This window comes from Eleutherodactylus coqui, chromosome 5 (assembly GCF_035609145.1).
Source record: "Eleutherodactylus coqui strain aEleCoq1 chromosome 5, aEleCoq1.hap1, whole genome shotgun sequence".
Lineage (NCBI taxonomy): Eukaryota > Metazoa > Chordata > Amphibia > Anura > Eleutherodactylidae > Eleutherodactylus > Eleutherodactylus coqui.
Window position 1 is genome coordinate 5,317,026 of NC_089841.1, and position 25,935 is coordinate 5,342,960.

At 47.7% G+C, this 25,935-nt stretch overlaps 1 protein-coding gene across 1 annotated transcript in view; it reads left to right on the forward strand.

Annotated features, from left to right (window-relative positions):
• The first annotated feature begins 2,496 nt into the window (after positions 1–2,496).
• Positions 2,497–25,935, forward strand: part of LOC136627222 (uncharacterized) — a 140,340-nt gene continuing 116,901 nt past the window's right edge. Inside the window, exon 1 of the mRNA XM_066602152.1 lies at positions 2,497–2,599. Within this exon, the coding sequence (XP_066458249.1) occupies positions 2,557–2,599 (43 nt within the window). The 5' untranslated portion in view covers positions 2,497–2,556. The remainder of the gene's footprint in view (positions 2,600–25,935) is intronic.

Below are 25,935 nucleotides of genomic sequence, written 5' to 3' on the forward strand. Positions count from 1 at the left end.
GGCAGCGAAGAAGAACTAAAATTGTACAGGGAAAAAAACAAAATATGCAAAGATAATATCAAAATTGCTAAGGAGGAAGCAGAAATACTGATCGCCAAAGAGAGCAAAGACAACCCGAAACTATTTTTCAACTATATCAACAGCAAAAGGATTTGCACTGAGAGCACTGGCCCTTTAACAAATAATGCAGGAGAAATCATTGAAGATGATGGAGGAAAGGCAAATCTATTAAATGGTTTCTTTTCAAGCGTATTCACGAATGAAAAGGAAATGCCACATGGGATGCAGGGGAATAAAATGAACGCCTCACAAAATATCTTATACCTAACGCAGGAGGAAGTGCAGAGCTGGTTAAAGAGTATTAAAATCGATGAATCGCCGGGCCCAGATGGAATACACCCAAGGGTACTAAGGGAACTAAGTGATGTGATACCTAGACCGCTATTTCTTATATTTATGGACACTATTGTGACCGGGGTTGTACCATTGGATTGGAGCATTGCCAATGTGGTGCCAATTTACAAAAAGGGGTCTAAAAGTGAGCCTGGTAACTACAGGCCGGTAAGTCTCACTTCAGTAACTGGAAAAATATTTAAGGTGTTTTTGAGAGACGCCATGAAACCTGCCCGCAAGCAGGGCGATCGTCCTGATAGGGATGGCCCTGCGCTGAGACCAAAGGACCCAATTCGCCCAGAGACGGCAAACAATCCAAGCAGCACAGGGCACAGTTCACACTAACACAGCATGGAACGCAGACACAACGGAACATGACTGTTCACACCATATGTTTGGCAACCAGCTCAGACACACACGACACATGCAGCTCACACCCAGCAGCATGGATGAATGCAAACACAAGGGGGAATGAGGAACACCAGATCCCTCGGGCCAGAGGGCTGATATTTATATGTAACAGACTGGGATGATTGGCTGACTGGAGAACAGCACACCCTGCCAGCTCAATCATGCCACATCTGTGGAAACCCACAGTACTACAGGTCCCAGAAGCACAACCTAACACTCTCCTCATTGTTACATGAGAAACACCCCTGTGGTTGGCATTTAGGCCCGGCTAGTCTAGTACCGATGACCAGGCCTCGTTGGAAGTTGCTCAGATCGCTGAAACTGATTCTTGGAAAATGTGTCATGGGATTTTTGGTCAACGAAGTAATGTGTATGGGAGCGTGTCAATTGCCCCCTGATACGATGTCTGGGGTAAGGATTGGGCATACTGGGTTTCAGCATGACAGATCATTTGCTTCTGTGGGAGAGAAGCGCATGCCAGAGGGGACAAAAGATCCTTAACCCTTTCATGGCCAGGGGTCACCGATGTACATGTGTCCAGGTCCCATTTTGCAGTTCCGGTATTCCCACTTTCAAAAAATCATAACTTTTGTATTTTTCCAGTGACGTATCTTCAGGAGGGCTTGTTATATTCTTCAGTGGTTCCATGTAATGTACCATGCAATGCATTGGAAGACGTTTAAAAATGGGAAAATATCCACTTGATGAGCTCTGTCTCATCACCCCAGTAAAAGCAGGGTCTGGATGGAGGGTATCCAGCAGGGACTCCAACAATAACGTTCGTAGACATCTTGCCTAGGGGAGTACTCACGCTGGTCTACGCCCCATCCACACAAGAGAAGGCACACTCTCTCCTGCTCAATAAAAGTTCCTTGCTTCCACTCCTAGGCACTCGCTAGAAGAAGACTGCTCTTTGACTATCTCAAGCAGAAAAACTCTTGCACTATACCTTGCAATCACATATTTAAAAAAACATGATCACAAGATACATTTTTCAGACATAACCCAGACAGTAACCCATTCAGTGCTGCAGAGGCGCAATACACATCAAATTCACTCACATACTGTAGAAGACACTGACAACACATAGGCACAAGACAAACACATTCATACTCATGGAGGGGCCCTGTTAACTCTGGGCCACTGCAGTAGTCTTGGTGATCTTCAAAAGTCCCCAGGCTGCCATAACATCTGGACAGAACCCCATGGATTCTTACCGCAGGGGGGAAGGGGGAGCATTTAGGACATTTAACCCAAATATTTAAAGGGTTAACAGCTCTGATCGGCAAATACCCACTGTGTTTGGAGCGGGTTCCACTCCCGAGCCTGCTCTGTACACAGCATGTGCCGTGGACGGGTTTGTACATTTTAATGCATGGTGCAGTTGGCACATGAATAGTTATATGTGTGTCACAAAGTGGTTAAGGGGCTCGGCTGAACGAGTGTTTGACCAACAACCATTGAATGTGTAAGAATCTGAAGAGCCCCAGATGCAGCGTGGTCACCGATGGTCCCGGGGTCGGCCTTATATCATAGACTCGGCTCTATTGGGCGTAATTCCTCAGAGACTTATTTATTATTGCAAAAGAGGACATAAAAGTGAGTAAAGCATAAATTCTCTGTGGGGGGAGGGGGAGGAGGACTTCACGTTCTAAAATTAAACAAATTGAATCACTTTTGGTTTCTGGTGATACAGTTTCTGTGACTGACCCTCCGAGTGGAGGAGCTGGGTGAGAGCTGACCGCTGCTGTGATGGGGGTCCTTGTCCTGCTGTGGGGGCTGCTCCTTGGACGAGGTGAGTGGAACTAATTGTGTAACGAGTAATCAGCTTCATTATTCCTCCCGGTGTTCGGGGATCTTGTCGGCAGCGTCTCTGTACTGACTTCTCCAGGATACGACTGGTTGACATCTTAAGTCTCTCAGTGGGTTCCAACAGCTGGAAAGTCACGACTTGAGAATGTGAGGCACACATCTACCAGCAGGGGCGCCCTCTCAGGCAGCAGTCTACGAGACGTCAGAGGGGCAGCAGGTTGCCACCGGCTGGTAGTTATTTTTTAACCAGCAATTAATGGTCAGTAAAAAATAATTGCCTGCTGCGAGCTGCCGGTCGGCAACCCAACAGCCTGCAGCCGCGATCCGATGGCGGCAGGTGGGGCATTGGGATTGTAATCAAGGAGAATGTTCCAACCCTTAAATCTGGCCACACATTCGAGATATCGGCCTGCTGTGGGATGATTCGTACAAACCATCCCACCAACATGTCCCAAATGCATGGCCAGCTTAACCCCTTAGTTACCAGCTTTTTTGGGTCTTAAGGATCACGGAGTTTTCATTGTCGCAATGAAAAGGTCATCCATCAGTCGCTGACTGTATGAGGACCGGAACATTTTACTGGCCTTACTCTGAGGCACTTATAATGGGTTGCAGAACTTTTATTACATCATTGTTTTGGGTTTTGTTTTCAAGCGTTCACCATTCATTAAGGAGAACCTGATAACTTTATCTGATTACTGCGACACCAAGTTTATAGAGAGTTTTACTACTTCTGCACAATATTTGTATTTAAAGAAACCAGCAGACCGCATTGCTGCATTCTAAGACTCCGCTTTTACTGATGCCATTTTGCAGGCCCGATGCGGCTCTGTCAACTGAAAAACAAAAGTGCTCTGATCCTGGAATGTGGCGCCGCGCAAAACGTAATTGTTACATTGTACATGAGTAGTAAAGCAATAAAAGTTCTATAACTTTGTTGTGATAATGGTACTGACTTAGACTAAGGGTGCCCACCCACTAGCGTTTTTTTACTGCGAAATTCGCAGCGTTTTTTTTTTTCTGCAGGGGTCTTTGGGCTATGGGACATGCAAAGCTAAAATCGCGATCGCGCAAAATCGCGATTTTTACATTACAAGCCCCATAGACCCCCTGCAGAAAAAAAAACTCTGCGAATTTCGCAGTGAAAAAAAACGCCAGTGGGTGGGCACCCTAAGGGCGCCCACCCACTGGCGTTTGCGATTTTCGTGCGTGAAAAACGCAGCGTTTTCGCGGCTTTTCCATTAATTTCCATTGACTTTCATGGGTGCATTAGGAGAAAAATAAGGACACATATGCAACTGACAGTTCCTATGTTAAAAAACGCAACGCAACGCAAAAAAAAACGCCAGTGGACAGGAGTACATTCAATTCTAATTGCTCTTGAGAAAAAAACGCAAAACGCAAAGAAAAAAAAATCGCCAGTGGGTGGGCGCCCTAAAGGTAACAATATTTATAGCGCACGGCCAACACCAGAAAGACGAAGAATCAAAAGATGGCTATTTTGGCATTTTGTTAAAGTTTCCTGTAATTTACCGCGCTGAACAGATGATGTAAGATTTTATATTTCGGTTGTTATGGATGTGGTAATACTGTCAGGGAAAATTTCTAAGTACAGCACCAATCAGGCCCACCCCACTTGACCCGCTGCCGGCGGTAAAGAAGAGACACCACGCAGAGGTCTGGTATAGCTCCTCACACGGGGACATGACTGCGCACTTTATTACAGATTACATGGGATCTTATAACCTTTGGTCTCATCACTAGGAATGGGTGATGGGCTCATTGGCTCAAATTCACCGCATAACCATATATGGAAAGTCCGGATTTCCGGCCTGAGACAGTGAAAGTTCAGATGCATAGTTGAACGGTCTTCATCTAGATATGGCGCTTCTGGGAAAACGGCCAAGTACACGGCCTTGTGTCTGGTTCTTCTTTGCTGTGTTTAAAATACATTTTGTCTGGCAAGGCCTTTGGAATATCTGGTATAAGGCGACAGATTAAGTTTTTCATAGAGTTAGTACATATGAGAATAAAGTTAGTATACATATAAAAAGAAAGGCACATAACTATATCTATATAAATGTATATATTCCAGTGTTTTCTTTTCTACCTACAAGGATATTGATATATATTTCCTTCTCAATACCAATTAGGTGTAGTTTTTTTGTGTTTTTTATTATTTCAATGTTTAAGGCCTCGTGTGAGGGGAGGAAAGTTTTTGATTATTGTTTGCAAAATCATTTAGATACCACGGTCAGCAATGACTGCAGCACCTGTGGGGTTAAACACTGTAAAGTAGTGGTTAAATGAGCAAGTCCTCATTATTTCACTACTTTTGGGGGAAAAAGCCCATATGTGACAATCAGAGAGCAAATATGCTTTCTGATTGATGGGGGAAAGATGATAAGGTGAACAAAGATTCATGCAAGAATCTTAGCTTTAAAATGACACCAAAACCCTGTATGTAGCCGCGATAGAACCGAAGCGATAGCCATTTAGAATAGCTGTGATGTTCCTTCGCTGCAGGGTGAGCAGAGCTCCTCCTAAATCGCAGGGGGGATAAGTCATATGATTAGGAAAATTTGCCTAATCACCTCTTCCTAACTAGTTCTCTCCTTGGAATCTGGCCAGGATACACATGAACGGCTGCCAGGAGGAGACGGCAGCTGCAGGTAACCCAGATGTGGGCGGACATTCAGGAATTGATTTAGATGGTCATTGGTTTGGAGAACCTCTGTAAAGAGACTTGGATGATCACAGCCCCCTTAAGGCTACATTTACACACAGCAGATTTCGGGACCATACATGGGAATGTGAATTAGTTCTCTACATCTGAATTGGGTTGTTTTGTAGGAATCACTTGGATTTTTGCAAGTTTCACTGAGAGAAAAAGGAAAGTCGCAGATATTTCTGCTATAAGTCTGCTGTGTGTGAATTCATGCTAATAGTAAGAAAACGGGTTCTGCCATGACTGAGGTCACTGGTATGGAGTGTGATGGGTGCAAGGATGGGGAGAATGAGGAGGACATTGGAACAGCTCCCACAGTCAGGACTGAGCGCCCGGACCCACTTACTCAATGCTTTGTCCTCGTTTTGTCCCAAGTATGGTGTTCGTCACTTTTTGGGGACTAATTGGTAACATAGCCTAAGAACATGTCAAAATGGAGTCCATACTTGTAAGATGAGGCTGAGGGGAGATGTGTAAGTCTTATAGTGGATAATAATGGTGGACACTCACTGGTGCTGTCCTACGTGTATAATATTCATACTGCTAAGGGGGGCCCCAGAATAACAGACGTTGCAGTTGAACATGATGCTTTATTAAAGGGGTATTTCAGAACTTTTTTATTTTTTTTTCTATTGATAACCGACAGGGATCCACCACTTGGGATTCCCTCCAATCAGCTGATTGTAAGGGCCATTGTCACTGTGGCCAGCAGAGGAAGCAGATCACGCAGGCAACAGCGCAGCAGCCTGGGTTGGTATTGCAAACACAACTCCCTTTAAATTCAGTGGGAACTATGCCCGCAGCACCAACGAAGCCACCGCACTATGATCAGCGCGATCTGCTTCCTGAACTGACCACAGTGACAGCAGCCCCAGAAATCAGCTGATCAGCGGGGATCCCAAGTAGGGAATCCTCACCGATCATCTATAGAGATGAGCGAACACCAAAATGTTCGGGTGTTCGTTACTCGGAACGAACTTCCCGTGATGCTCGAGGGTTCGTTTCGAACAACGAACCCCATTGAAGTCAATGGGCGATCCCAGCATTTTTGTATTTCGCCGATGCTCGCTAAGGTTTTCATGTGTGAAAATCTGGGCAATTCAGGAAAGTGATGGGAATGACACAGAAACGGATAGGACAGGCGAGGGGCTACGTGTTGGGCTGCATCTCAAGTTCACAGGTCCCACTATTAAGCCACAATACCGGCAAGAGTGGGCCCCCCCCCCTCCCAACAACTTTTACTTCTGAAAAGCCCTCATTAGCAATGCATACCTTTGCTAAGCACCACACTACCTCCAACAAAGCACAATCACTGCCTGCATGACACTCCACTGACACTTCTCCTGGGTTACATGCTGCCCAACACCCCCCCTCCCCCCCACAGCGCACACCAAAGTGTCCCTGCGCAGCCTTCAGCTGCCCTCATGCCTCACCACGCTCATGTCTATTTAGAATTGCGTCTGCCATGACGAGGGACCGCAGGCACACACTGCAGAGGTTGGCACGGCTAGGCAGCGACCCTCTTTAAAAGTGGCAGGGCGATAGCCCACAATGCTGTACAGAAGCAATGAGAAATAGAATCCTGTGCCACCGCCATCAGGAGCTGCACACGTGGGCATAGCAATGGGGAACCTATGTGCCACACACTATTCATTCTGTCAAGGTGTCTGCATGCCCCAGTCAGACCGGGCTTTTTAATTCATAGACACAGGCAGGTACAACTCCCTATTGTGAAGTCCCTGTCGACCCACAGCATGGGTGGCTCCCTGGAACCCACCGGCGGTACACAGAAATATCCCATTGCATTGCCCAACACAGCTGAGGTAGTAATGTTGTGCTTAACCCTTTCCAATCCAATTTGTATATGGTTTTCCTAGGGGGCTTACTCTTTTTCTGCCGTTATACAACGGCGCTATATGCTGGCTAAAGCCAGTACTGCATGAGCTGACACGTAGGATAGGCTCCGACAGCAGAGAGGCTGGCAATATACAGTAAGAGAACCCCGACGGACGTCTACCAACAACGGAGCTGTACAGCCTTAAACCCTAATGTCTTCACAGGTCACACAGTGGACTGGAAAGGGTTAATGCAGGTGGGCTTCGGCCCACACTGCATGCCCCAGTCAGACTGGGGTTCTTTACAAGTGGACACATGTAGGTTAAACTCCCTGTGGACCCACTGCCTGGGTGGGTGCCAGGAAGCCACCGGCGGTACATAGAAATATCCCATTGCATTGCCCAACACAGCTGAGGTAGTAATGTCGTGCGTAATACAGGTGGGCTTCGGCCCACACTGCATGCCCCAGTCAGACGGGTTCTTTAGAAGTGTACAGATGTATTAAAAACTCAGTGTGCACCTACAGCATGGGTGGCTCCCTGGAACCCACCGGCGGTACACAAAAATATCCCATTGCATTGCCCAACACAGCTGAGGTAGTAATGTCGTGCTTAATGCAGGTGGGCTTCGGCCCACACTGCATGCCCCAGTCAGACTGGGGTTCTTTACAAGTGGACACATGTAGGTTAAACTCCCTGTGGACCCACTGCCTGGGTGGGTGCCAGGAAGCCACCGGCGGTACATAGAAATATCCCATTGCATTGCCCAACACAGCTGAGATAGTAATGTCGTGCGTAATACAGGTGGGCTTCGGCCCACACTGCATGCCCCAGTCAGACGGGTTCTTTAGAAGTGTACAGATGTATTAAAAACTCCGTGTGCACCTACAGCATGGGTGGCTCCCTGGAACCCACCGGCGGTACATAAAAATATCCCATTGCATTGCCCAACACAGCGGATGTTACGTCAGCTGTAATGCAGGTGGGCTAAAAATTAATTTGATTACACTGTAGGCGAGGGCCCACAAAAATTGCTGTATCAACAGTACTAATGTACATCCCAAAAATTGGCCATGGCCAGCCAAGAGGGCAGGTGAAACCCATTAATCGCTTTGGTTAATGTGGCTTAAGTGGTAACTAGGCCTGGAGGCAGCCCAGTGTAACAAAAAATTGGTTCAAGTTAAAGTTCCAATGCTTTTAAGAGCATTGAAACTTATAAAAATTGTTCTGAAAAATTATTTGAGTGAGCCTTGTGGCCCTAAGAAAAATTGCCCGTTCAGCGTGATTACGTGAGGTTTCAGGAGGAGGAGCAGGAGGAGGAGGAGGAGGAATATTAGACACAGATTGATGAAGCAGAAATGTCCCCGTTTTGGATGGTGAGAGAGAACGTAGCTTCCATCCGCGGGTGCAGCCTACGTATTGCTTAGGTATCGCTGCTGTCCGCTGGTGGAGAACAGAAGTCTGGGGAAATCCAGCCTTTGTTCATCTTGATGAGTGTTAGCCTGTCGGCACTGTCGGTTGACAAGCGGCTACGCTTATCTGTGATGATTCCCCCAGCCGCACTAAACACCCTCTCCGACAAGACGCTAGCCGCAGGACAAGCAAGCACCTCCAGGGCATACAGCGCTAGTTCAGGCCACGTGTCCAGCTTCGACACCCAGTAGTTGTAGGGGGCAGAGGCGTCACCAAGGATGGTCGTGCGATCCGCTACGTACTCCCTCACCATCCTTTTACAGTACTCCCGCCGACTCAGCCTTGACTGGGGAGCGGTGACACAGTCTTGGTGGGGAGCCATAAAGCTGGCCAGGCCCTTAAAGACTGTTGCACTGCCTGGGATGTACATGCTGCTCGATCTACGCACATCCCCTGCTACCTTGCCCTCGGTACTGCGCCTTCTGCCACTAGCGCTGTCGGCTGGGAATTTTACCATCAGCTTGTCCGCAAGGGTCCTGTGGTATAGCAACACTCCCGAACCCCTTTCCTCTTCGGGAATCAGAGTGGGCAGGTTCTCCTTATACCGTGGATCGAGCAGTGTGTACACCCAGTAATCCGTAGTGGCCAGAATGCGTGCAACGCGAGGGTCACGAGAAAGGCATCCTAACATGAAGTCAGCCATGTGTGCCAGGGTACCTGTACGCAACACATGGCTGTCTTCACTAGGAAGATCACTTTCAGGATCCTCCTCCTCCTCCTCCTCCTCCTCAGGCCATACACGCTGAAAGGATGACAGGCAATCAGCCGGTGTACCGTCAGCAGCGGCCCAAGCTGTCTCTTCCCCCTCCTCCTCATCCTCCTCATGCTCCTCCTCCTCCTCCTGTACGCGCTGACAAAATAGACAGGAGGGTGCCCTGACTATCCAGCGGCATACTGTCTTCCCCCGCCCCCGTTTCCGAGCGCAAAGCAGCTGCCTTTATGGTTTGCAGGGAATTTCTCAAGATGCATAGCAGAGGAATGGTGACGCTAATGATTGTAGCATCGCCGCTCACCACCTGGGTAGACTCCTCAAAATTACCAAGGACATGGCAGATGTCTGCCAACCAGGCCCACTCTTCTGAAAGGAATTGAGGAGGCTGACTCCCACTGTGCCGCCCATGTTGGAGTTGGTATTCGACTATAGCTCTACGTTGTTCATAGAGCCTGGCCAACATGTGGAGCGTAGAGTTCCACCGTGTGGGCACGTCGCACAGCAGTCGGTGCACTGGCAGCTTAAAGTGATGTTGCAGGGTGCGCAGGGTGGCAGCGTCCGTGTGGGACTTGCGGAAATGTGGGCAGAGCCGGCGCGCCTTTACGAGCAGGTCTGACAAGCGTGGGTAGCTTTTCAGAAACCGCTGAACCACCAAATTAAAGACGTGGGCCAGGCATGGCACGTGCGTGAGGCTGCCAAGCTGCAGAGCCGCCACCAGGTTACGGCCGTTGTCACACACGACCATGCCCGGTTGGAGGCTCAGCGGCGCAAGCCAGCGGTCGGTCTGCTGTGTCAGACCCTGCAGCAGTTCGTGGGCCGTGTGCCTCTTATCGCCTAAGCTGAGTAGTTTCAGCACGGCCTGCTGACGCTTGCCCACCGCTGTGCTGCCACACCGCGCGACACCGACTGCTGGCGACATGCTGCTGCTAACACATCTTGATTGCGAGACAGAGGAGGAGGAGGAGGAGGGTGCTTTAGTGGAGGAAGCATACACCTCCGCAGATACCACCACCGAGCTGGGGCCCGCAATTCTGGGGGTGGGTAGGACGTGAGCGGTCCCAGGCTCTGACTCTGTCCCAGCCTCCACTAAATTCACCCAATGTGCCGTCAGGGAGATGTAGTGGCCCTGCCCGCCTGTGCTTGTCCACGTGTCCGTAGTTAAGTGGACCGTGGCAGTAACCGCGTTGGTGAGGGCGCGCACAATGTTGCGGGAGACGTGGTCGTGCAGGGCTGGGACGGCACATCGGGAAAAGTAGTGGCGACTGGGAACTGAGTAGCGCGGGGCCGCCGCCTCCATGATACTTTTGAAGGACTCCGTTTCCACAACCCTATACGGCAGCATCTCAAGGCTGATGAATTTTGCTATGCGGACGGTTAACGTTTGAGCGTGCGGGTGCGTGGCGGCGTACTTGCGCTTGCGCTCGAACACTTGCGCAAGCGACGGCTGAACGGTGCGCTGAACTACACTGCTGGATGGGGCCGAGGACAGCGGAGATGAGGGTGTGGGTGCAGGCCATGAGGCGGTAGTGCCTGTGTCCTGAGAGGGGGGTTGCATCTCAGTGGCAGGTTGGGGCACAGGGGGAGAGGCAGGGGTGCAAACCGGAGGCGGTGAACGGCCTTCGTCCCACCTTGTGGGGTGCTTGGCCATCATATGTCTGCGCATGGTGGTGGTGGTGAGGCTGTTGGTGTTGGCTCCCCGGCTGAGCTTTGCGCAACAAAGGTTGCACACCACTGTTCGTCGGTCGTCAGGCGTCTCTGTGAAAAACTGCCAGACCTTAGAGCACCTCGGCCTCTGCAGGGTGGCATGGCGCGAGGGGGCGCTTTGGGAAACACTTGGTGGATTATTCGGTCTGGCCCTGCCTCTACCCCTGGACACCGCACTGCCTCTTGCAACCTGCCCTGCTGATGCCCTTGACTCCCCCTCTGAAGACCTGTCCTCCTGAGTAAGCGTTGCACACCAGGTGGGGTCAGTCACCTCATCGTCCTGCTGCTCTTCCTCCGAATCCTCTGTGCGCTGCTCCCTTGGACTTACTGCCCTTACTACTACCTCACTGCAAGACAACTGTGTCTGATCGTCATCATCCTCCTCACCCACAGAAAGTTGTTGAGACAGTTGGCGGAAGTCCCCAGCCTCTTCCCTCGGACCCCGGGAACTTTCGAATGGTTGGGCATCAGTGACGATAAACTCCTCTGGTGGGAGAGGAACCGCTGCTGCCCAATCTAAGCAGGGGCCCGAGAACAGTTCCTGGGAGTGTTCCCGCTCCTGAGCAGGTGTCATTGTAGTGGAGTGAGGAGGCTGGGAGGAAGGAGGAGCAGCAGACAGAGGATTCGGATTTGCAGCAGTGGACGGCGCAGAACTGCGTGTTGACGATAGGTTGCTCGAAGCACTTTCTGCCATCCAGGACAGGACCTGCTCACACTGCTCATTTTCTAATAACCGTCTCCCGCGTGGACCCATTAATTGGGCGATGAATGTGGGGACGCCAGAAACGTGCCTCTCTCCTAATCGCGCAGCAGTCGGCTGCGACACACCGGGATCAGGAGCTCGGGCTGTGCCCACACCCTGACTTGGCCCTCCGCGTCCTCGGCCGCGTCCACGTCCTCTAGGCCTACCCCTACCCCTCAGCATGCTGTATTACCAGTGATTTGATTTAACAGGCAGGAAATAAATTGGCGCAAGACTGCAGGCCAAATATAATTTTTGCCCTTTTGGGAAAACGAAAGGCCCCACTGCCTCTAGTGAATGAATTATCTAAGTTTAATAACTGTGCTGTGTCCCTGCTTATGTGTCACAGAACGTGAGGGTAGCAGAGTTATTATAACTCTGGCAGAGCAGGTATTTTTTTTCCCAATTAAGGAAAGCAAATGGCGAAGCCAGCAGTAAAGCGTAGCTGGGTGCGTATGATTTAGCAATGTTTTTCACGCAGCTCACACGTGTCCACAGGCGTTAGGACGGACAGAGGCTGGACAAATAGATTTGTTTTCAGTTTTTTCCCACCAAAAGGCAGCACTGCGTATATTCAATGAACATGAGAAGTGTAATAACTGTGCTGTGTCCCTGCTTATGTGTCACAGAACGTGAGGGTAGCAGAGTTATTATAACTCTGGCAGAGCAGGTATTTTTTTTCCCAATTAAGGAAAGCAAATGGCGAAGCCAGCAGTAAAGTGTAGCTGGGTGCGTATGATTTAGCAATGTTGTTCACGCAGCTCACACGTGTCCACCGCCCGTAAGGACGGACACAGGCTGGACAAATAGATTTGTTTCCACTTGTTTTTCCACCAAAAGGCAGCACTGCGTATATTCTATGAATAATAACTGTGTTGTGGCCCTGCCTATACAATTCTTTCCCTGCAGTATCAATGGAGGGTGCAATGGTCTGCAGAGGCGATTTTGAGAAGCCCAAAAAAAATGCAGCACTGCTAACAGCAGCCTGGACAGTACTGCACACGGATAAATATGGCCCTAGAAAGGACCGTTGAGGTTCTTGAAGGCTACACTCACTCCTAACACTCTCCCTGCCTATGCAGCACTTCTGTCCCTAATGCCAGGTGCAACGCTCTGCAGAGCCGATTTTGAGAAAAAAAAAATTCCACTGCTAACAGCAGCCAACACACAGCTATCAGTGGCCCTAATAAGGACCTTTGGGGGGTCTTGAAGCCTACACTAACTACCAATTCTTTCCCTACAGCAGCTCCGGTATAAACAGCACTGTCCCTCATCTAACTCACACCGCATCTGAGGCGAACCGCGGGAGGGGCCGACTTTTATATTAGGCGAACACCTGATCTCGCCAGCCACTCACAGCAGGGGGGTGGTATAGGGCTTAAACGTTGCAGGGGGAAGTTGTAATGCCTTCCCTGTCTTTCAATTGGCCAGAAAAGCGCGCTAACGTCTCAGGGAAGGAAGTGAAAGTAACCAGAACACCGCATGGTGTTCGTTACGAATAACGAACATCCCGAACACCCTAATATTCGCACGAATATCAAGCTCGGACGAACGCGTTCGCTCATCTCTAATCATCTACCTTTAGGTCCTCTAATCTGTTCATGACCGCTTAATGTAAATTTATGTTGGTGCACTCGTGAAGTGTGTGTTTATTGTGCTTGGGTGTCAAGTTGGCTCCATACTTGGAGGCTATGAGCTGTTTCTGACAGCTGACATTAACTGCTGGGATCAGAGTGAGCTCTCATCCTGACAGATATCTCTTTAGATGCCACGGATAAAGCTGACTGCACATCGAAACAACCAGCAGGAAGGGGACTACTTTCCCAGGTCTGTCACACATAGATGCCTATTGAGTACTGCCTGTGACAACATCAAAAATTGCTATATACTGCAATACCAAAGTATTACAGTTTATAGTACAAGCAATCAAATGATCACAAAATCCTCTGTAGGACTAAACTAGTAATTATTAGGAAATTATAATACCAGTGTTTATGTAGGCACAATGTGCCACACAGCTGTGCTACATGCACATCACACACACACAGCTCTGTTACATGCATCCTGACCCCGCACATGACATACACAGCTCTGCTGCATCCTGATTCACATACACTGCTCTCCCAGATGGTACAACCATTATGATTCTCACACATCACACACACAGCTCTACTACATCCATCCTTACTCTGCACATGACAAACAGAGCTTTGATATATCATGATTCACACACACAACTCTGCTACATGGTAAATTATTATCCCCACACATCATATAAAGCTCTACTACATCCATCCTGACCCCACACAAGACAAACACAGCTTGGCTCCTCCCACAGCAGTGACATCAGCACAGGTCCTTCAGCCCCCCAGATCTCTGTGGTGGTGGTAGGTCAGTGTATTCTCACAGGACCGCTGATGATTATCCTGGGGAGAAGACGTAGAAGTGTATGCAGGATGATGATCCAACTAGGGCAGGAAACGTAGAGACGTCTGACTGATGGCGATCCACGCAGGGCAGGAGACGTGGAGGCGTCTGACGGTTGGCAATCCACCCAGGGCAGGAGACGTAGAGGTGTCTGACGGATGATGATCCACCCAGGGCAGGAGACATGGAGGCATCTGATGGATGTCGATCCACCCAGGTCTGGAGATGTGGAGGCGTCTGACTGATGGCGATCCACCTAGAGCAGGAGACGTGGAGGTGTCTGATAGATGATGATCCACCCAGGGCTGGAGACGTTGAGGCGTCTGACGGATTTCGATCCACCCAGAGCTGGAGATGTGGAGGCGTCTGACGGATGGCGATCCACCCAGGGCTGGAGATGTGGAGGCGTCTGACAGATGGTGATCCACCCAGGGCAGGAGACGTGGAGGCGTCTGACAGATGGTGATCCACCCAGGGCAGGAGACGTGGAGGCGTCTAACAGATGGTGATCCACCCAGGGCAGGAGACGTGGAGGCGTCTGATGGATGGTGATCCACCTAGGGCTGGAGACGTGGAGGCATCTGAGGGATGGCGATCCACCCAGGAACGGAGACGTGGAGGCATCTGACGGATGTCGATTCACCCAAGGCATGAGACGTGGAAGCATCTGACGGATGTCGATCCACCCAGGGCATGAGACGTGGAGGCATCTGACGGATGTCGATCCACCCAGGGCGGGTGACATGGAGGTATCTGATGGATATTGATCCACCCAGGGCAGGAGACGTGGAGGCATCTGACGGATGTCAATCCACCCAGGGCTGGAGACATGGATGCATCTGATGGATATTGATCCACCCAGGGCAGGAGACGTGGAGGCATCTGACGGATGTCGATCCACCTAGGGCTGGAGACATGGAGGCATCTGATGTATATTGATCCACCAAGGGCAGGAGACATCTGACGGATGTCGATCCACCCAGGGCATGAGCCGTGGAGGCATCTGACGAATGTCGATCCACCCAGGGCTGGTGACATGGAGGTATCTGATGGATATTGATCCACCGAGGGCAGGAGACATGGAGGCATCTGACGGATGTCGATCCATCCAGGGCTGGAGACGTGGAGGCATCTGACGGATGTCAATCCACCCAGGGCTGGAGACATGGAGGTATCTGATAGATATTGATCCACCCAGGGCAGGAGACGTGGAGGCATCTGACGGATGTCGATCCACCCAGGGCTGGAGACATGGAGGCATCTGATGGATATTGATCCACCCAGGAAAGGAGACATCTGATGGATGTCGATCCACCCAGGGCATGAGACGTGGAGGCATCTGACGGATGTCAATCCACCCAGGGCTGGAGACATGGAGGTATCTGATAGATATTGATCCACCCAGGGCAGGAGACGTGGAGGCATCTGACGGATGTCGATCCACCCAGGGCTGGAGACATGGAGGCATCTGATGGATATTGATCCACCCAGGAAAGGAGACATCTGATGGATGTCGATCCACCCAGGGCATGAGACGTGGAGGCATCTGACGGATGTCAATCCACCCAGGGCTGGAGACATGGATGCATCTGATGGATATTGATCCACCCAGGGCAGGAGACGTGGAGGCATCTGACGGATGTCGATCCACCCAGGGCTGGAGACATGGAGGCATCTGATGGATATTGATCCACCCAGGGCAGGAGACATCTGACGGATGTCGATCCACCCAGGGCATGAGACGTGGACGCATCTGACGGATGTCGATCCACCCAGGCCTGGTGACATGGAGGTATCTGATGGATATTGATCCACCGAGGGCAGGAAACGTGGAGGCATCTGACGGATGTCGATCCACCCAGGAATGGAGACGTGGAGGCATCTGACGGATGTCGATCCACCCAGGGCAGGAGACATGGAGGCATCTGATGGATATTGATTCACTCAGGGCATAATAAATTCATTATAAAAGTCAAAACAAAAAAAACTAAAACATCTCTGGGATCGCTGTGTTCATAAAAGTCCAATCTGTCAAAAGGACGCATTATTTATCGCACGGTGAAGATCAACAGAAAAAAAAACAATTTTAGAAATGAGTTTTTTTGGTCACCCTGTAAATGTAATAAAAAGGGATCAAAAAGTCATATGTCCCACAAAAAGCCGCTCTCACACAACCCCACCGATGGAAAAATAAAACAGTTACGGCGGACTGAAAATAATTACATTTTTTTAAAGACATTTTATTTTCTACAAGTAGTACAGTAACCCCCTAAGAACGAGGATATATAGCTTGTACTGTTGTGATCGGACTGTCACACGGGATAAAACCAGCGCCATATAAACAAGACCCCAGTAATAATGCTAAATTGCATTTTCCCATCTCACCCCACTTAGAAATGTTAATAAGCGGGGGGCGTGGCCTAGCAAGCAAGGAGAGAGGACGCACGCTGCTTCGCTCCGCCATAAAATCCCCTTTTTCAGCCCTTTTTGGACTTAACTCAGAAACCCAAACAGGGACAGACCGAGGCACGGCACCCAGGGAGCCACCAGAACCCGCACCCGGCCCGAGGAGACTTTACCTGGCGACCCCCACCGCGGGGAGAGAAAAGGAGAGCGCGGGCCCTGCACAGCAGCGCTCAACGACCCGACCCGATGGCACCCGCACCCGGAGACACCTGGCGGAGAACGCCGGCAGAGCCACAGACAGGGGAGAGCAGCACAAGGTAATTTCCTCCCGCTCGTAGAGGGAAGGCTCCACTACTCTCGGAGCCCGCGCTCCCTCCATGGCTCCCCCTGAATACGCCGCCGCCAACCTGCAACCTGGCGGCACACACACTCTCCTGGGGTGGTCTTCCACTGGACTGGACTCTCTGCTGGATTTCCCCTCCTCCCCTCCGGCTCCACAGAAGCAGCGATTAGCAGGGCAGCACAGGCGGGCACGCCTGAAGACCGGCGCTCAGTTTCTATCCCCCTTCAAGACATCGGTCATCTTACCCCCCCCCCCCCTCCTTCCCCCCAGGCAATCAGGCTGTCCTGCAAGCCAGCTATACTGTAAACCACTGCCTGAGCGGAGCTCTAAAGTGGGACAGGGAGAAAGCTACAATCCCAGCCCATCCACACCAGGTAAAAATAAAGAAAAAAAGGGGGTACTCACTATTTTGGAATCCATCCAAAGAACAGAGGCTTTCTTCCCTGGACTTTCAGACCACAGCAGGCTTCACTAGCGAATACTGTAGTCTACAGTTAAACATACCACAGCGCCATCTAGTGGTCAAAATTGGTAAAAACAGGACCTGAGCTCCTACTCATCCCTTCTTCAAAGCACACTGAATCCACTAAATAAAGTCAATTTTTAGCCCGACTGGCGAAGAAAATTCCGGTCTCACAAAGATATCTCTCAAATAACGATATTATCTCACCCACTCCCCCCTCCTGTAATAAAGACCGCTAGACCGGGAAAGTGGCCCACCCCGCAAAGTATCCGCTAAACAACTCTCCACTAATGTGAACAAAAAATACACCTTCCCCCAGCGTAGGGACATTAGGAAACAGATACAATGAGAAAGAATACCAAGAGCACCAATACAGAAGCAAACAAACTTCTAAAACACCTAACAAATCACTTGAAAACGAAAAAATAACCAAAAGACTCACACCAGATTGCTCAAAACCTACAAGAACCAAAACCACCATAGAAGAAGACAAACATACAACTATGTTGGCCTTACCCTCAGACCTAGACAGCGACTCAGAGGAGGAGGTGTGCACACAAGATGAGTCAAACCTGAGAAATTACATTAAAGCACTACCCACCAAAGAGTGCATGAGAGATCTCTTCAGGGAATTCACCCAGACGATAAAAGAAGAAATTTCAGAATTAAGAAAGGACGGCAAACAAATTTATTCAAGAGTGCAAACCTTGGAGGATAACTACACACAAATGACGCACCATTCCGAGAGGGTGACGGAGATTCTTGTTGATAAACAAAAAGAAGCTTACTTTCAGAAATTGCAAATCGATGACCTCGAAAATCGCTCAAGGAGAAACAACATACTGGTCAGGGGAATCCCAAAGACGGTCGCAGATAAAGAAATACCAACAGTGCTATCAGCTATTTTCACAGAACTGTTGAACAAAACTGAAGGCTTCAATCTGGGCATAGAGAGAGCACATCGTGTCTTCAGACCGAGATCAATCAATGCAGATAAACCAAGAGACATACTCTGTTGCCTGCAAAGCTTCAAAATTAAGAGGTTAGGGGGAGGGTAGGGGGGGACGATATGGAAATATTGTGTCAATTATCAAACATCAAATATTAGGTCAAGTAGATTTGTAACCATGGGTTCCATTTGTTTCGGTATTTTGCGTATTCTCCGTTCTTTAGGGCATATAGTTTCTCATATGTGTTGTGGTCGGTTAGTGTCTGAATTAATTCCGAAATGGTGGGGACATTAGCAGCTCTCCATATCCCTGAGACCAGGAGTTTAGCAGCGAGGAGGATGTGGCCTACCAGATTTTTCATAGATTGCGGGATATATTTATTGTCGAGTAGTAGGATGGCCAATTCAGGTGACTTGGTAATGAACATTTTTGTGATCCTTCTCAAGAGAAAGAAGACCTCGTCCCAGAAGTGCGAGAGCTTTGGGCAACCCCAAAATATATGGAAGATGTTACCTTTGTGACCGCACTGTCTCCAGCATCTATCGTCAGAGTTAGTAAATGCTCTCGCCAGAGCCGTTGGTGTAAAGTACCACCTGGTTAAGACTTTAGTGTGAACCTCTAGGATGTTTGAGTTGATAGATGCCCTGTTTACCCATGCAAAGGCAGCCAGCCATTTATCTGGCGTAAATTTCTTTCCCAAGTCTCACTCCCAGTTGAGAACATGTGCTCGTTTTGCTCCCCTCATATCACCTGAAAGTGTGTCGTAGCAGGTTCTCACCAGGGATCAAGACGTCGGACAAGGGCTGTTTAGAATATCCAGGAGGTCCTTTGATAGCTTCACTTTTTCAATTTTAGTAGATTGTAATAGAGATCTTATTTGGAGGTATTTGAAAGCTTCTCCCGGAGGCAAATCAAATCTCACACTTAAGGATTGGAACGAGATTATCTCGTCGTCCTTTAGTATGTCATCTAGGTTTTTAATCCCCCTCTTTAGCCAGCTCTCCAAATGTAGATTGGGGACAAAGTATTCTAGGGTAGAAATAGGAATATGGTCAATTCTTTTCCCCACGCGGAGGTTGGTATTTTGAGCTAGCCATTTCCATGAGTCTATTGAGGCTTGTATGGTCGGGGAGATAGACCGAGGTTTGTATATTGCGAGCACAGGCGAGGAGAGGGAAGCCAATAGGGAAGCCAAGAGAAGAGAACGGATAGGCCTTCCTTCATTCAGCTGAGTCTCGATTTGGAGCCAGCTTGGAACTGATTTTGTTTTTAACCAGTGTCTCGATTGATTAATATTAGATGCATGAAGGTATGACCACAGGTTTGGCACCCCCAGGCCTCCTTGTTTTCTATTGAGGAATAGAATAGAGGCAGCAACTCTTGGTCTCTTACCTCCCCATACGAAGTTTAAAAGTTGTTTTTGAAACTTTAACACCTCCACCCTGGGGATCGGGGGGTTAATTGTGCGGAATATGTATAGGATTTTGGGGAGGATCAGCATTTTATAAAGTGTGACTCTTCCCATCCATGACGGCTCTTTTTTCGCGAGGGACATTAGTTCTATTTGGAGATTGGCTAGCAAAGGCAGAAGGTTTGTTGGGACTATATTGGACAGGGGAATGCATAGTTTTATTCCCAAGTATGGAATACTGTTTTCTCCCCACTGCAATGGAAACTCTTCTTGAATATTAAGTTTTAGAGAGTTGTTTATATTGATGGCAAGTATTTGGGATTTGTCTATGTTTAATTTTTGTAATAGGATACTTTACTAAATTCTTGGATAGTTTTATAGACTTCCCTCAGAGATGTAATGGGGTCCGTGAGTAGGAGCAGGACATCATCCGCGAAAAGGCTTATTTTGTGCTGTCTCATGCCAGCCGATATTCCCCTAAACTTTGCGTTGAGTCTAATCGCCTCTGCCAGGGACTCCATGACGAGCGTGAACAGTAGTGGGGATAGTGGGTATCCCTGATGGGTGCCATTAGTGATTTGGAAAGATTTTGAAATAACCCCGTCCACCAAGACCCTGGCCGAGGGGGCGCCATAAAGAGCTCGAATGGCCCCGAGGATAATTCCCTTAAAGCCAAATTTCTCTAGCGTGGCGAAGGCGAACTCCCGGTGCAGCCTGTCAAAGGCTTTTTCAGCATCTAGAGCCAGTAGGATAGCTGGGGTATGGTCCGCCTCCGCCACTGCCATAAGATTCAGGACTCTCCTGGTACCGTCTGATGCCTGCCTTCCCCTTGTGAAACCCACCTGATCCCCATGGACTATTTGTGGGAGAATTTTTAGTAGGCGTTGGGCTAATAATTTTGAGTAGATTTTTGTGTCACTATTTAGCAGTGATATGGGCCGAAAGTTTGCAGGTGAGCTCGGGGCTTTCCCTTGTTTAGGGATTGTGACTATAGTAGCGTTCAACATTTCTTTCGGGAGGCTGCCTGTAGAAATTGCTTTGTTGAATGTATCAGCCAAACAAGGCGCCAGGTCCGGAGCAAAGTCCTTGTAATATTCATTGGAGAAGCCATCCGGACCTGGGGCCTTGTGTGCTTTTAGAGATTTAATTGTGTCCAGAATCTCCAGACAGGAGACAGGAGAGTTTAGTGATTTCAGTTGGTCCTCTGCAATGGCGGGGAGGCTAATCCCCTCCAGAAAATTGTTGATTTGTTGGATATCTGGCTGGGGAGTGGAATCGTCTTTGTTTAAGTTATATAAGTTGGAGTAGAATAGACTGAATTCATCTGCTATGGCTTGGGGGGGGTGTTATTTTAGTATTCGTTCCATCTTGTTTGACCAGGAATGGAATTTTAGTTGGTGCCTGTCGCTGTTTTATTATCCTAGCCATCAATCTGGAGAGTTTGTTGTATGCCGTATAGTAATTCATTTTTGAAAAGTTTAGAGATTTAACATAGTCTCCAATCAGTTCTTGGCGGAGTCTATGGCGAAGGGACATTAGTTCCTTATGTAGCTCAATTGAAGAGGAGACCTGAATATTCTGCTCTACATTTGCGATTTGCGAGAGAATGTTGCTTATTTGGAGCGGTTTCTTTTTTTTGTGATGGGAGCTAATCTGAATTAGAATTCCCCTCATGTATACCTTATGGGCACACTAGGTGGAGAAAACATCTACATGTGGATTCCTATTTAATGAGAAATATTCGGTTAATGACTCTTTGATGTGTTTTTTGTGTTCAGGAAGTCTCATAAGAGAGACATTGATTCTCCAGCTTCCAAGGGTCGGGGGGGGGGGGGGGGGGGATCTTGCTGTCTCCAACGTGAGAAAAACAGGAGAGTGATCTGACTATGTGGTCTTGCCTATGTCTGCATTTTTTTTCTCCTGGTAGGGTCCATTTATCCACTAAAAATAAATCAATCCTTGAAAAGGATCTGTGGCGTGGGGAGTAATATGTATACTCTTTAGATGTGCAGTTAAGACATCTATAAGAGTCGAAGAGCGCTTGCTTATGCAGCCAGGGTGAGAGCATATGGGATGATCTGTTAGTTGGGTTGGTGGAGTCAAGCTGCTTATCGGGAACAATGTTGAAATCCCCGCAGATAATGAGTTTGCCTTTTTGGGGTCTGCGTATTTCTTTGGAGATCTTGTTTAAAAAAGAAATTTGTGAGGAGTTCGGGGCATAGAGGTTGACTAAAGTTAATGGGGTGCCATTAAATATACCCACTAGAATTATAAACCTGCCTTTGGGGTCTATGATTTCTTCAGTGAGTGTGATATCTATGGTGTCTTTAATTGCAATTATTGTCCCTGCTCTCTTCTCTTTGGCACAGGATAGGAATGTGTTTGGTAATTTTTTATGTGCGAATTAGAAAAATTAAAAAACTGTTGGCCGACCTCCACCTGTAGACCCTTTGAGAGTTCTCAATCCTGACTCAAGGGACTACTTTTACTCCGCGGTTCATAAAAAATACTCAAGAATTGATCTCTTTTACGTTAAACATTCTCTCTTAGATGCAATTACCAAAACCTTCTACGACCCTATATTATACTCTGATCACGCTCCAATTTTTATGAAGGTAGTTATCTCCCTCAAAAAGAGATCAGGGTCCAATTGGCTATTAAATGATAGTTTGCTAAAGCATAAAGAGGCCATTGAATACATACAAAAAAGTTTACAACATTACTTTGAAGAAAACGCAATAGAATCATGCAACCCCGTGACCCTCTGGGAAGCCCACAAGGTGGTAATAAGAGGCCTCCTCCTTGAACTGGGCGCAAGGAAAAAAAGGGAAAAGGAGAGGGAGATTACACTTCTCACGGAACAGATTGAACACTTAGAAACCTGCAATAAGAAAAATGTTTCACCACAATACGAAAAACAATTATTTAACCTGCGTACCAAGTTAAAAGAGATCCTGAATCAAAAATTCAAAAAATACCTCTTCTTCGCAAGATCTAAACACCACGCCTTTTCGGATGAGTGCGGGAAAAAATTGGCAGCCCTAATTAAAACACAAAATGCGAAAGCCTTTATCTCTAAAATAAAGGATAAAAATGACGCAATACATCACAAAACATCAGAGATCTCAAACATTTTCATGAGTTTTATTCTGACTTAGGCCTCAGTCAGATGGGCGATTTTTCGCGCGATTTGCGCATGCGCATGCGTCCGGCGATCAAGGTGATCCTACCCGAACTGATTAACCCTGAACATGTGGGCTTTGTACCAAACAGAGAAGCAAAGAATAACACCCTAAAACTACTTACCACAATGCATATAGCACACCACAACAGCTCTTCACTTGCCCTTCTCACTACAGACTCCGAGAAGGCTTTTGATAGAGTTGATTGGTTATTCCTACGAATGTCTCTTGCAAAATTTGGTTTTTCAGAGGCATTTATAGATAAGATCATGGCCTTGTCTTGTACTCTTTCCCCTCGGCCAAAATCAAAATCAACTCCGAGTTCTCCCCGGCAGTCCGAATTAATAATGGAACCAGGCAGGGCTGTCCTCTTTCCCCTCTACTATTCATCCTAACTATGGAAACTTTCTTGGAAAGAATCAGACAAAACAATAAAATCACAGGTATGAAATGTGGTTCTAGGGAACGTAAATCGGCCTCCTACACAGACAATATGCTTTTCTTCCTTACAGATTCCAAAACCGCAATCCCCGAAATTCTGCATGAGTTCAGGAACTTTCCAATTTTAAGTTAAATCTCTCAAAATCAGAATTACTAAATGTAAACATTAAACAAGATTCCTGGTTAGAGATCTCAAAAATTTAGCCTTTCAAAAACACAAGTAAACAAATAACATACCTAGGGGCAAGAATATCCCGGAGCGAAACAGATCTGTACAACCTAAACTATACACCCCTTCTTGAGAGAATGGAGAAGGATCTCAACTCCTGGAACTCGCTGCCGATCTCTTGGTTCGGCAGAAAGAACCTAATTAAAATGATTTACCTGCCTAGAATATTATACACATTACAAATGCTTCCTATAGAGGTCCCGTGGCTTTTCTTCACTAAACTTAAAAGCCTGGGAGCAAAATTTATATGGCAGGGCAAGGAATACGGGGTCAAACACACAACACTCATCCAAACTAAAAAACGCGGTGGAATCGGGCTCCCAGATTTTGAACTATATTGGACGGTAACACACCTGAACCGCATGGTGGACCTGTCCCGCCAAACAAGCCCCAAATTATGGGTAGAACTGGAGCTCCTCTTACTAAATAACGATCAGAAATGTCCGCCCTAGCCCATCCCTTACAACAAATTAAAATTGAAGCAAATCCAAAACCCTTACACTAGATTAATTCTAAGTTTATGGCATAGATCAAATAAGAAATATAAACTAATACCACAGATCAGCGGCTATACCCCACTGCCCGCAATAATACCCAACAAATTCAGAGCACTCAAACAAAAAATTATGAGCGATCCCCACCTTAAGACGCTGCAATGTAGCGGTCTTATCAGGGACAAATCTGTACCCCAAGATATATAGTTCTTGAGCCACTTGGGGGATGTTTCACTTAGATCCGAAGATCTAAATATCATTAGAGGTTCAGTGGTGCTGCACTCCCCAGATATCATAGATACTGATAAAAACTTACTTTTCCATACATTATTTTGGAGTCTCCAGCCCACCAAGAGTCCAATCTCTAAAATTTATAGGACTTTAACACAAGATAAACAAAAGCCCTCTTATATAGCTAGTTGGGAATCTGAATTAAACACGATCTTTACCACTGAAGAGATAAACGACATCCTATTCAGATCCCATTCGGCTTCTTCCTTCACTAGGTTCCAAGAACTTAATTATAAAATAGTATCCAGATTGTTCAAAACTCCAGCTCTACTAAACAAAATAGAGCCTGATTACTCTCCGCTATGCTGGAGATGCTCGGATGGCATCGCATCATACTCCCACATATGGTTCTCATGCCCACTTTTACAACTCTTCTGGGCAAAGATCCAGAAGCTACTAAACGCTATCGTCAAATCCAACATTTCTCTTACCCCTGAGTCTGTTCTCCTAGACCTAGATACCCCAGGTCTTACATCTGAACAGAAACCCATTCTCCCATTTTTCATAAGTGCGGCCAAGATTCTAATCCCTAGATACTGGAGAGACAGCACCACCCCCTCCATATCGGAATGGTACAAAGAGGTGAACTCGATCTGCTCCTTTGAGAGAGTCAAGGCCAAACGAGTTGGGGACCCAATGAGATTTGATAATCTCTGGAATATCTGGCTCTCCTTCATACATAGCTCATGCCAGAAATCCACTGCTACTCCATGACCAACGAGGTCTCTATTCAACTACGCTTTAGTCCTTTATACACTATCGCTGTGGCCCCACCCGGCTTCCGCTTCTCATAGGCAATTACTCTCTGAACTTTCAACAGAGCTGTCACTGTTTCATGTTTGTTATATATCTGATTGACTCTTTTATTTGTGATCACCCATTGTTTTTCCCAGATTTTTCTTTCTGTAAACCCTCCCCATTTCTTTTTAACAATCAAAAATAAAGAATATATACAAAAAAAGAAATGTTAATACGTTTTTCAGTGCATTATATGTCACATTACATAGCATCATCAAAAAATACCACGGCCCGCAAAAATCAACAAGCCCTCCAACGGCGATGGATAAATACGAGTTATCATATTCTGGAAAATGGGGAGGGGGGGGGGGGGACTGAAAAAGGGTTAAAGTGGTTGTTACAAATTAACTTTTTAACATGAGAGCCAATGATGAAACAATAATGAAAAGGTACTTACCCTCCTCAGCACTGCAGCTCATTGATTTCATGGTCTCTTTTGACAGCGGAAGTCAGGTGGCCATTGCCTGCCAATCAGAGGCCACAGGGACACTAATCGGAACTCCTAGCATGATGGTGTCCGGGATGTGAGCGCTAATGCCATAGGAATGGCTGGCCAAAGTGATGCTCTGGCCTCTGATTGGCAGGCAGCAGTCACCTGACATATGCTGTCAACAGAAACCAGGAGAATCGCCCATCTGTAGAGCTGGGTCTCCGGGGCCGAAGAGAGTAAGTACCATTTGTTTTATTGTG